Consider the following 12,704-nt stretch of genomic DNA (forward strand, 5'->3'; position numbering starts at 1 on the left):
TTAACACTGCATTTAATCAAAGAGAAATTACCACTATTCATTCAATGAGGCAAGGAAAGTGTAGTGTATTTTAACAAAGAACAAGGGATTACCTGTTATGAAAAGTATTTTGTTTTCCATAGGAAATGACTAAATTTGATTTAAAATATGCAGGTTTAAGTCTTAACCTAGATACAATGCTATGCTTACAAAGTAATTTACACATTAAAGCTTCTGAGAGTTTTTCTTAATATCCCCTCTAATTTATTATTTTGTTTTTCTAAATTTATTAAGTAGGCTATAAACCGTGGTCCTTGACAAGAAGTATGGTTATTTTATACACATATACATACATATAGTTCTTTGTTCTTTGTGATGGTCGTTCAGATGTGGCCACAAGAGGAGACACAGGCAGGGCTCAGGAAAACAAAGTTTATACTTTGTCCCAGGAAACAGGAGGCATGCCACACCACACAGAGCCATGTGGGAAAGCAACTAGATAGGTCAGGAGGCAGAAGGGCAGGAGTAAGAGAAAACTCAAGGCCAGAACCTTTACTGGGGGCAAATAAGACAAGATAGGGCAGAGTAAACAGTTTAAGATAAACTAGTTTGAATAATTTCTGCAGGCTGGGCTTTGAGTTATAGGGATGATCTCTAGTTGCTTTGTACCAGGCCCTGGGATGATTTAGGGCAGGGAAATATTGTTTTGGTGTAAATGGGCCAGATAGAACAGGTTTGGCCCTGGATTTGGCTAATTTGCACATCAAAGGCATGCTCCAGGCTGAGCCCTTTACTATCTCTAAGAATCAGCTTGCACCAGAAGGGCCGATCTCTCCCTAGCCAGGAAGGTTTTTAAATTGGCAAAACATCATAATATATTGAAAAATAAAATATATAATCAGTACAAATACGCGTGCACACACTTACACACACTCTTTAGACGTTAATTTTTTAATACCCACTAAAATTGAATTAAGAAATACAAAAAATTTTCACTTGGAGCTTTATTGTTTAGATGTTTTTAAGTATCTGTAATCGTTGGCCTGTCAGTATGTGCTATTGATGAAAAAGCTCCTTCTTGGTTTTTTATCTCTAAGCCCAGAACCCTGATTGTCTCCTGAGCAGGCAAGGACCTGATAACTGATAGCAACACAGTCTCATAAAGCACAATGTGCTCCTTCTTCACTGACATTTCCACATCTCCTGAGCCCTGCTACCTGTTAAAGAGAATAGATGGTAAAAATGGCTATCTTTTCTGATAAGAAAGCCTTTACTACAGCAATAATGCGAAACTCACTAGAAGAATAATGTGACATGTGACATGATGCCACAAATTCCGAGAACTTGGAACAGTGGAAGTTGTTTCTGGTTCTCTACAGATCATTTTACCTGACTCCCACACATGCTAAGAAAGATAAAAGACCAAGAAACAACTTCTTTTTGCTCAGTTATTATCAGGCAAGTATAAGGAAAACATAGAGAACTTCAATAAAGCATCCCTGTCTCTAAATACAAAGGAATATTGTATGCGTAATATATATATTTGGCCTCTTGAAAAAAATTCTAGAATGAGTTTTTGGTCTTTTTAATCCTTTGACACTCCAGAAATTCTGGTAGATTCTTCTATATGAATTTGAAAGATTGATTTTAATTAGATATGGGAGATGTATAGATAATAATTAAATTTAATCATGATTTATAAGTTTAAAGTATGTTCTCAGTCTCTGAAATGATGCAATGTGATTACACAAAGCAGAAATTTTTTTAGCTTGGACTTGATTTGTAATCAAGTTTTCAAAAAAAAATGAGAGTATCCACTATTTTTCAAAATATGGAACTAATGTATTTTGTACTTTAGAGTCTGAGAAATTAATATCCTTAATTTATAGCCATTTATATATTTTTATACATTCTGAAACTCAACATCTAGTGATTTTATATAGGTTAAAGTTACAGTCCAAGAATATTTTCATATTATAGTTTACCTTTTAGTGTTATTTTTAGCAGCATAATGTGGGTTTTTATGTAGTGTAATCATTTCAATAGTGCAGAATATTCATCATTTGTTAAATACTCTACAAAATTCGATACACTGATTACAGAGCTGGATGATTAGCAAGAATAAATCAAGTTCACAGCTTTTTTTAAACAAAATTTTAACTATTAGTGTTGCTTTGATGTTAGTAAGAATGATGAAAAGTGTAAATTGATCCTTGAAGTAATAGGCCAGCGAATGTACCTTCTGATAATTTGTCATGGACCTTTTCATGTTATTGAAAGTACTATGTAATCATGTGGTAAAAACAGAAAACGCTGACATGAAAATGAATTAGGGGGAAGTCTGTTTCTCCCTAAAATATTTACATACAGAAATAATGAGGTTAGTTGAAAAGTACAGGTGAAACAATAGGAAAATTTGAGGAGATTATACACACATTGACTTGATGGGTTAGGATTATGGAATTTATTCTGGAAACTTGTGAAAGGAGACAGGTTATTGCTAAAAATATATATATCAAGGAAAATCATGTGGAACAATAGTCAAAGCTGAATTAAAAAGAAAAAGAACCATGAAATTTTGAAAGGGATTAATTTTAAAAACCACATTATAGAGGTACTATAGTCATAAAAATGTGGAGGTTAAAAGTACCTTAACAAAGATCTTTAACCTCCTCATTTGCTAAGTTAGGAAAAGGAGGACCAATGAGTAGAAGAAACTTTTCTGGTAAACCATTGGCCAGAAATTGAATCTGGAAATTGTGATGACAGTTTTATGAAACAGATATACAGATAAGGTCCTTCTATTCCCCTTTAATAAAATTTCTCAAAGCACAAACATTTAATGTTTTACATCAAACTCTTTCACTTGAGTTTTTAAACTCATATATTTCTCCATCTTGAAGGAATTTCTCTATTTCAATAGGAATTTCTCTATTTCAAGAGCTGCTTTCTTAAAGGTCAATTGTGCTTTTCTTAAATGTTCCTGGTGATTAACTCTGTATCATTTGACCACCACAGCTTTCTTGAACCTTTTTCTTCTCTTGTCTTCTGTGGAATTTAACCCTATTCTCTTTTTCTTATTTCTGAGAATGCATCTCTATTCACCTCAGCTACTCTTCTTTTTCCTAATCTTAAAATATGTTTTCCTTGGACTAACTTCTCAACCTTTTTCATTTCTCTCTCTTTACACTCTTGGCTTGCCTACTTAGGCCATCCTAGCTTCATCTGTCCTCTCCTGTTCAACAAATATTTATTGACTCCATCTGTTTAGCCTTGACTATTCCCTTGAGCACTTGGCCTGAGTGTACAGCCTCCTCCTACTGAACCTTTCCATCAGGGAACTCCACTGGTTCCGGTGTTGATCATTTCCTAAATCATACCACTTGAACAAAAACTATACTCTCTAAGGGTCTCAATTCTCTCTTCTTTAAGAGTTGTTGTGAGGATTACATGAGTTAATTCATATAAAGCACTTGAAATAGCATCTGGAATATGCTAAATGTTTGCTAATTTGAGCTGTGATTATATCTTATTCCCAGGTCCAGATACCAAGCTGTATAGAAGGTTCCTTCCAGATAACTTTTATATTAATCTTTACTTTTCATTAGTAATAGCAGTACAGTAGCCTAAGTTCTTATTTACTTTCCCAGTATTATTGCTATAAACTCCTAATTGATTTTTCCATAGCCAGCCTCTCCTGACTTTGTTATTGAAGACATATTAAATTGTGCTGCTGTGATAAATAACCCTGAATTCTTAGTTGCATAACCAACAGAAGTTCATTTCTGTCCATTATAGTCACTCAGGGGCTCAGTCTGATAGAGGCCCTGTCTTTCACAGTCCCAGCAGCAGAGGGAAAGAGAAGTTGGAGTTGAACACCACCAATTAAATGCTTCTCCCCAGAAGTGATAGGACTCATTTCCACTAACATTTCATTTGTCACAACAAAGTCAAAAACTCAATCACCGTGTGATAGGCAGAGAGAGAAACATATACTTTTGATTTATAAAGTAATATGTTTAAAATTTTTCCTTTAAGTTTCTTCAAACTCATAGCAGGGTAGGGATCTGTTATACAATGATTTGGTGGAGAACTTACAACTTCAAGAAATAGTAAAGATAGATAGATATAGATAGATAGATAGATAGATAGATAGATAGATAGATAGAGAGATAGATATAGATAGTTGATAGATAGATAGATAAATATAGATTGTTGATAGATGATAGATAGATAGATGATAGATAGATAGATGATAGATATAGATAGATGATAGAGATAGATAGATGATAGATAGATAATAATAGATAGATGATAGATAGATATAGAGAGATAGATGATAGATGATAGATAGACAGACCTAAGAGCCTAAATGAATTTATAAATGCTCAATTAAATCTTTCTATCCCTTTAATGATCTAGCTTTTATAAATTTGTCACTGTTTTGAGGAGGTAATTATGTTGTCTCCAAAATGTCCATTAATGTTATATTTAGAGGTAAAATATTGGGCCGAATCCCAGGCCTCCTGGTGCAACTAGCCATGCAGTGTTCTCATATTTAGGGCTGCTCTGGTGTAGTATCTGAATAGGCAGTTAAATAAGGGTAAGGAGTACAGGCCATGTATTTATTCCAACAGATCCAGGCCTTATCCTCTCTTGACCTCCCCTTGTATTAGTATCCTCACCTTCACCCCATTCAGTTAACCCTGGTTTTATAAATTTCCTCCAGCAGCCAAGCTTGTTTCTACCCTTTGGTATGTGCACTTGCTCCTCCTCTCAGTTTAGAATACTCTTCTTGGCGAAACTGGCTTCATCATTCAGTATTCAGCTCAAACGTCTCCTCTTCCCAGAGGTCTTCCATGACCACTCCATTCAATGTTTCCCCTCCCCCAACTTTCCAGTCCCTTGTATTCTTATTTTCTTCAGATCACTTATCACTATCTGAAGTTGGCATTTTTTTACTTATTTATTATCTTTCCCCATGACAATAGGAATGAAAGCACCATAAAGGCAGGGACATTCTCTTTTTCCCTCTGTTGTATCTCTAACTCCAAGAACAGTGCCTGCCACATAGTAGGTATAAAGTAAATATCTTTTAAATGAATGATCAAATCCTGAGAGTAGTGACATGTTAAAAGGGAGCAAACCTCAAAATAAGAAATAAATCTTTTTTTCCTTAAAGAAATCTTTAATATAGTGGCATTTCAGGCTTTAGCCAGCTGTTGGGAAAGGAGTTTTGGAGATCACCAGCCTTCTTGGTGCTCCTTAAACTATCCTAAGTGAGCAGTGACCTGCTCTGTAACCAGCAAGGCACAGCTTCCTATCTTGAGACCCAAGACTAAGGAACATTAAACAGCTTCATTACTAATAACTATAATCAAGGCAGATGTTTCTGAATAAAAATAATTTATTGATTAGCTAAATATTCCTCCCTAACTCTGGACATCAACTTTGTGGCATAGACGTACACACACATACCCTCCAATACATTTAGATCCTATACTAATACATTATAATATATTAAGGGAATGCATCTATATACAGTACTTGCAGTAATGTTAAAAATACTAAATTTTAAATTCTTGTCATCTCCAGGAACCAAAGAATTAGCATGAGAAACTCAGTTTTTATATATGCTTCAGAGAGAGATGTTTTCTTGAACGTTTAACTTAACTAGGATTTCTTGACATTCGAGCTGGTCATTGGAATTTCAGTGGTAAACTGAGACCACATTCTTATGTAGCTATATTTGCATTTTACATGCTGATATATTTGCCAGTACCTTAATTAAAAGAGACTATGTCATACCATTTTTGTATCCCCATATTTGTGGGGATATATATTCAATAAACATTTGAATAAATGGTTACTACTTTACTAGCCAAAAACTGTAGATGGTCATTTGAGTAAATGAAATATAATTTATCAAATTGTAATGTAGGATCATAATTTCACATTCCACATTTTAGGCAAGAAATAACACTTAATATAGAGAAAATGTTTACTGAGGCAAACTTTAGACAGAAGCAGGGTTTGTTACTCTCCCTCCCTACCCCCGACAAGGAATATGCCAGAATTCAAGAAATGGCACTCAAAATCCAGACCTCTGCTCAATGACTGGCAACTGGTGTGATCAAATCCGAGTTATCATAGTGATAGGTATTTGGTTATCTCTTGACACCTGCCTCCAGGAACACAGGAATGGGAAGTAAGAGGAAAGGAATGAGAAGGGAAAGGCTTTCAAGATGGCACAGTGTTTGGGAACTTGGCCAGTCTTTCTGGGTTTTTTCCTACTCTATCATTATTCCTACTGTCTTCTAACTTTTAAGCACTCCAAGCCCTCTCTTGCACCACTTACTACCCTAAGATATTATCAGTAGTCACTGCAGTTCTCATACTCCATTGTATTAGCTGCTGGGTCCTCTATACTTCATCCATAAAATTGAGTAACTCTAGTCTCTAATTCCTTGGGTAGGTTCTCTCCTTGCCACCTTCCCAGCTCTCAATATGATGAAATATTTTTTCATGACTGTATATTTTATTTACAGTGTTACTCTTATGCCTGTACTCTCACAAACTCAGAATTTGTCTTTGTCCTGTTTGCTGTTTATCTTTACAGCCAAACTACTTAGTTCTGTTCATTCAAACCTATTAATGAATACTTTTGGCCTGTAAACTTCATTTAGTTTAATCACATAACTCGTATATAATCCCATAAATATGCTATTTAAGTCTTTGGAGAATATTTACAAATATTTTACCTGCCTTTCATTACCTTTCTCCTAATGATAGGTGATATTAGATTTACCCTTTAAAAAATCTTTCGGGATACAACTTTCAACAACTACAGTTATGTCATAAAATAAATCACTTGTATTGGCAATTTTTCACATTTCAAGAATACTAAATATATAAAGTTTTTCATTTTTCTAATGCCAAAAATTAGAAAACATGCATAAAACAACATTTAGAAATGTGGAAACACTGTGTTTCTTTCTGGAAGTGAGCATCCTATATCAATGTCCAATATTATTGTGCAGTAATCTCTTAGAATTAGCTTGGAAGCCATGCTACACCTTTAGCCCATGGCATAAACTATACAAATTGAATTATTTGACCTGTTTTGGTCTTTGATTCTCTTTTCATTTGTCTGATTGTTTTAATTTTTTTTCTTGTTACCAATACCTTTTGTGTTCATTTTGGAAAAAACAAAATAGAAGAAAAGAACATTTTTAAAAAGCGTAACTACCAACCAGAGGAAATTAAAACTATTTACTTTTAGCGCAATGTTCACAGTATATCCTTTACATTTCTTGCTATTTACACTTGTACTTTTTTCCCCAAAGAACATAAACATCCTGAACATATTTTATTTTTCTTTACATTCCCTTTATTCCCCTCTTGTGCAGATGACTGGTAGATCATCTATGAATCTAGGTTTCCTGAACTACCCAGTTTAGCAAGATATGTTTATTTCTTTTTATATGAATTTATTTTTTTGTTTGTTTGTGAAACTGTGTCCCTCTGGGATTTGAGTTCGCCTGTGTCGCCTAGCAGTAGGGTAAATCCATATCTGATATGTGTGCCAGCCAAAGCTAAGCTGCAGATATTTGCTTCCTCTTGCCCTTTCTCCCATGTCAGGAATGTTTTTTATGTAAATAGATATTTATTTACAACAGTATTCTCAGAGGTACATTCTATTTTATTGATGAACATAACTTATTCGAACACCCTCTACTGTTGGACATTTATGGGGTTTTACCTTGTGTGCTTGTATGTGTTTTACTATTAGAATCAATTCTGCAGTAAATATCATTCTTGCTAAATCTGTGAACATTGCTGTTTTCCCTTAGGATAAATCCGAAAAGTAGTATCGATAGGTTAAATGGTAGGCATGTTTTTTAAATGCTTTTGATCCACATTGCCATATTGCCCTTCAGAAATCCGTCACTGATACTCCCACCAGCAGTATTGGAAATTTATCATATTACCAGACTCTTACAGATATTCTCTTTTAAAGTAATTGGCTTTCTTAACCACACTGAGCATTCCAAATGATCACCCATGTTTACAGATTCTTTACTACAAAGTATTCCGTAAATAAAGAGTCACAGAACATTTAAAATGTTGGTTGATAGCTTGTTTGCTTGCAGTATTGTTCGCTTATAGTTTTAGATGATGTCCAAATGAGGAAAGTAAAGGAAACCAGTAGTGATACCCTAGCCTCAGTCTCCCTCCCTTCAAAACACAGCACTGGAGAGCAACTACTCATAAACTCATCCCTGGAGATCTCTAAGTTTCAAGGAGATGAAAAGTAGAACCATCTTACAAAACTTTTAGTAACCCACTTTATAGATAATGCATTATCAAAGTTGTTAGGTTGAAGAGAAAACGAAATGGTCATTAAAATATTTATCTGTAATCTGATTTATCAGTTTGGTTAGTATTTTATTATATCCTGCTTAATTTTAGCCAAGTTCTTATGCCCTTATATCCATCCATAAGAATTAAAATGCAAAAATCACAAGATACAATATTTTGAGAGTCTATCTTTGACTTCCTTGGTAGGTAGGTGGTAGATTAGGAGGTTCCTTTAGAACACTATGTTTGGGGTAAAAATTCTGACATAACAGGAGTACTAATTATTGTGAGTGTGGGACATATGTTATTATTTTGAAAGTCTTAGTCTCGACTAAACTTTGACTTTTCTAGACTATGCCATGCCTTTTCTAATGATGGCATACCATAAAAGTCGTATGTTGTATTTTTATGTTCACTTGCCCAGAATCCATGAAACAGGAGATACTTGGGGAGCAAAGCATTTCATAGTTAAAGGGGACCTTATAGATATTCCAGTTCAATATGTTTAATGGGTGCTTAATGGATGATGATGGTGGTGGTGCTGGTGATGATAATGAGAAGGAGGAAGAGAATAGTGTCTGGAGCTCTTGTGTATTTCCCATTCTGCTTAGTGCTTTACTTAAGTTTTCTCATTTATTAAATGAGGAAGTTAAGTTCCAGAAAGAGAAACAACTCTCCCAAGATCAGTCAGCAAAGCAAAACATCAAACCCAGATTTCTTGACCCAGTATAGTCCATTCTCTGTTAAATAATGCTGGCTATGTGAAAATCATTTTAAACATTTGAATCTCAGAAGTTTTAAAATTTATTATTATAAATATCATTTCTATTGATGCTGTTAACTACTTATATATATAATACATGTTGAAGGACTTTAACCTTATTTTATCTATTATCTATACTCCCTAATAATTTCTATTTATTGAATTTTTACTTTAGACATATTATCTCTATTCTTTAAAATGAGAAAGTACAATAAAATATTCTCTTATAAACGAGGAACCTGAGGGTCAAGTAGAGCAATTACTGTTTCTAAAGGAGGTCAGTTAAGTAGCAGCAAATCTGGGGTTTAAGTCTCCATCTGTTGCCTCCAAAACTCTTTCTACTTTATTCTATAGTTGCTTATTGAAGAATAGCATAATCAAACAAGCTTGAAAATGATTGATTTGAGACATCTTAGAAGTATTATACACCATCTCCTCTCTTACTCTCTCTTGGCTATTTATGCCTCATTTCTTCTTAAAACTAATGTAAAGGAGAAAATAGTACACTTTCCTGTCTTTTTAAAAAATTTCACACTGGGTCTTTTCCCTCTTAAATACTTGAAGAAAATGAACATAAGTTAATAAAGTTAACAAGTTGGGAATTCCCAGGCAGTCCAGTGGTTAGGACTCTGTGCTTCCACGGCCAGGGACCCGGCTTTGATCCCTGGTCCTAACCTTTTAGTAGATTTTAGTCTACGATAGAGGGAAAAAAATGTTTAAAAAATGATTACCTTCTGACCATATTGTCTAGAAAACTGATAATGATTTTTCTTTCTTTCAAATTGATGCAAAAGGAAAATCTTTTCTTCATTTTTGAAATATAGACATCAATAAATATGAAAGCGTAAAGTGAAATAAACTATTTTTAATTCAAAACTGATGAAAACATCAATCCCTGTTAGAAAATGTAACAGCTATTGGAAAAATCTTATTAATAAAATGAGAAAACTTAAAGAGCCACTCTTAGCAATAGATGCTGTAATTTTGGCCCTTTTTTGTAAAATTTCCCTACTCATGGAGTTTCTCTTTGAAGACTATAGTAAAGAAAATTAGAGAAGAATGCTTTGGAAACTTCTTTCTTTTTGTTATGTGGCTACCTTAAAGCATAATGCACTTTTAGGACAGCATATTCTCTTAAATGAGGCCACTGATTTTTCAAGAATTTTTTTTTTACTGTAGCCATGCAAACCAGTGCCTTCTTTGAAAGCAGAAATGAAATCATGTCTGATTTTGGAGAGTTACATTAAGGTTGGCCCTGAATAGTAAAACCCACTCAAGACCGTGGTATTTAAAAAATTTTAAATCCTAAAAATATGTCCCATTAATGATATAATTGAATCATACTCTAGATATTTCATCTAAAATACCTTTTCTGTCTTTTCCTTTTTACTCTGGTCCTTACTTTTAATGATCCATCGGCCTACAGTGTCTTTACATCCAAAATGCAAAGCAGACAAATGGGCATCTCAGGAAAGAACATGACTAAAAGCACCAGCATCAGCGGAGACATGTGCTCGCTGGAGAAGAATGATGGCAGCCAATCTGACACTGCAGTGGGCGCCTTGGGCACCAGCAGCAAAAAGCGGCGCTCTAGTATTGGGGCCAAAATGGTAGCTATTGTTGGTCTCTCCCGGAAAAGTCGCAGTGCTTCTCAGCTCAGTCAGACGGGTAGGCATTTTTATGTTACTTTTGACTTCCTAACTGAGTTGTAATTGATTGAAATACATATTCTTTGCTCTTACTCATTCTGTCTCAGTAATGTGTGGATGATGCCATGTTCCAGAAGGAAAGGGGCATTTTAAATTAGTGAACCTTTCCGAAAATATAACAATGACTTTGTCTTTCAGTGATCAATGAACCTGCTTCTAAGTGAACCTTGGTTGCTGTTCTTGAAATGCACTTCATGTCTTTTCTCCTCAGGGAGGAGTTAAGCTGTGGTCCCTCCGGTTGTCAGTTGCTGGTCCTCTGTCAAGGTACTCTGGTCTGTGAGATATTTGCTTTTCTTTAGGTTCCTCAAGTTGGAACCAGCCAAGTTAATTTCCACTGCCAGCAAGTTACCATGATGAAGATGACACCACATATTTTGTGTGAATAATATACTTCTTTTATTGCTGACAACCTAACTTCTTTTTCAGTTTGTAAGCAGCATTTACCAGTTGTATCAATTTTCTCACTGCAGTTTTTATTTCCCTGTTAACACTTCAAGCAGCAGTGTTCTCCGGCAGCAGGGATGAGGAACTTTCTGCTGACAGGGAAGATATTCAAAGCTTTGCTACTTTAAAATTCAGTCTCTAAATCACATCTGCAAAAATAAATTAGATACCATACTCCTACTCAGAAAAGCCACTGTTAGCAATTAAGAAATTTGTGTGTCAAAGCAATGTCTTTTTGCAAATGGGTGTTGATAATTAAATATTAAGTCCCTGGTATGTTGGAAATCATAGCGTATCTTCTACTTAACACACAAACAAAAGCATATAATATGGTGTTTCTTTTACAGCAAATAAATTATAGGCAAATGGATTAAATTTCATTTACGTCTGAATACTAGGGTTCTGGTACAGAAAAGCCAGGATGTAAATCTACAACACAAAAGAATTTAAGGATATGTTAATTCCTGGACCCGGCTAACCTTGGTTTTACAAACTGTAACAGTGATTCTAGAATTTGAACCTTGCATAATAGTAGTATTTTGAAATAATTATTTGATGGCATTCCTTATATCCTGGTTGTAACTTACTGTATTTAATGTGATTATGTTAGAGTAATTTTTCACTTGATGTTTTAAAATGTTACTTTGCATTTTAATATAAATTAGAAATTTAATTTATGGACACAGAGACCATATTTAAATGATTTTTTAAATTGCTAATATTTATACATAATTAACTATGTTGTGCTAAAATGATAGATGGTGGCCTTTTGAAATTGAGAGGCTTTTTTTCTCTAGCAGTTAGAGCTTTATTTATTACATTTTCCCCTTTAAAACTTACAAACATTTGTAAACCTAAAACTGCTCTAAAAAATAAAATTTATTAATTTAAAAAATGAAGAACCTAAAATAGACACTACTAAGACTATAAGTTAGAGAATATGTGGTGTTTAAATAAATAATTCTATTCATTCAGAGGTTTTGGATAAATATTGAGCACTTACTATGTGCCAGGCACATGGAGAACACAGATGAATAAGAAATCATTTATAACCTGAGATGCTTATACTCTAGTAGGAGATAGGTACTTAAACAGATTGCTTCAAGATCTTATGTCAGTGGTAAAACTAGAATTACATAGGAAGTGTGCTGAGCACTCCGAGGAAGGTCATTTGAACCAACATAGAGTTCCAGGAATGAACACCTGGAGGAGATGATGCCTGATCCAAGGCCTGAAAAAAGACCAATTGCTAACCAGGTGAAGGACAATTAAAAAGGTGTTCCAGATAGAAACCATAATGACAAAGGAATGGAAGTATGACATATACAGGAATGATAGGAAATAGGTGTGATATTAACAAAAAATTTTGGACTGAATGTGGCTAGAGGCAAGGTTGATATGGTCATGGAGAGTCCTATAGATCATATTAATTTTTAGGTGATAGGAAG

The 12,704-nt window shown here is 34.3% G+C and overlaps 1 protein-coding gene across 37 annotated transcripts in view; it reads left to right on the top strand.

Moving 5' to 3' along the window:
• RIMS2 (regulating synaptic membrane exocytosis 2) overlaps window positions 1-12,704 on the top strand; it is a 577,683-nt gene that overhangs the window by 480,071 nt on the left and 84,908 nt on the right. For 17 of the 37 annotated variants that reach the window (XM_057735252.1, XM_057735257.1, XM_057735244.1 and 14 more), the window contains one exon: window positions 10,530-10,771. The exons of the other annotated variants lie outside the window; for them this stretch is intronic. In XM_057735252.1, coding sequence (XP_057591235.1) covers window positions 10,530-10,771 — 242 coding nt within the window. The remainder of the gene's footprint in view (window positions 1-10,529; window positions 10,772-12,704) is intronic. 37 annotated transcript variants of the gene reach the window in all.

This window comes from Hippopotamus amphibius, chromosome 5 (genome assembly GCF_030028045.1).
Source record: "Hippopotamus amphibius kiboko isolate mHipAmp2 chromosome 5, mHipAmp2.hap2, whole genome shotgun sequence".
In the NCBI taxonomy this organism is placed as follows: domain Eukaryota; kingdom Metazoa; phylum Chordata; class Mammalia; order Artiodactyla; family Hippopotamidae; genus Hippopotamus; species Hippopotamus amphibius.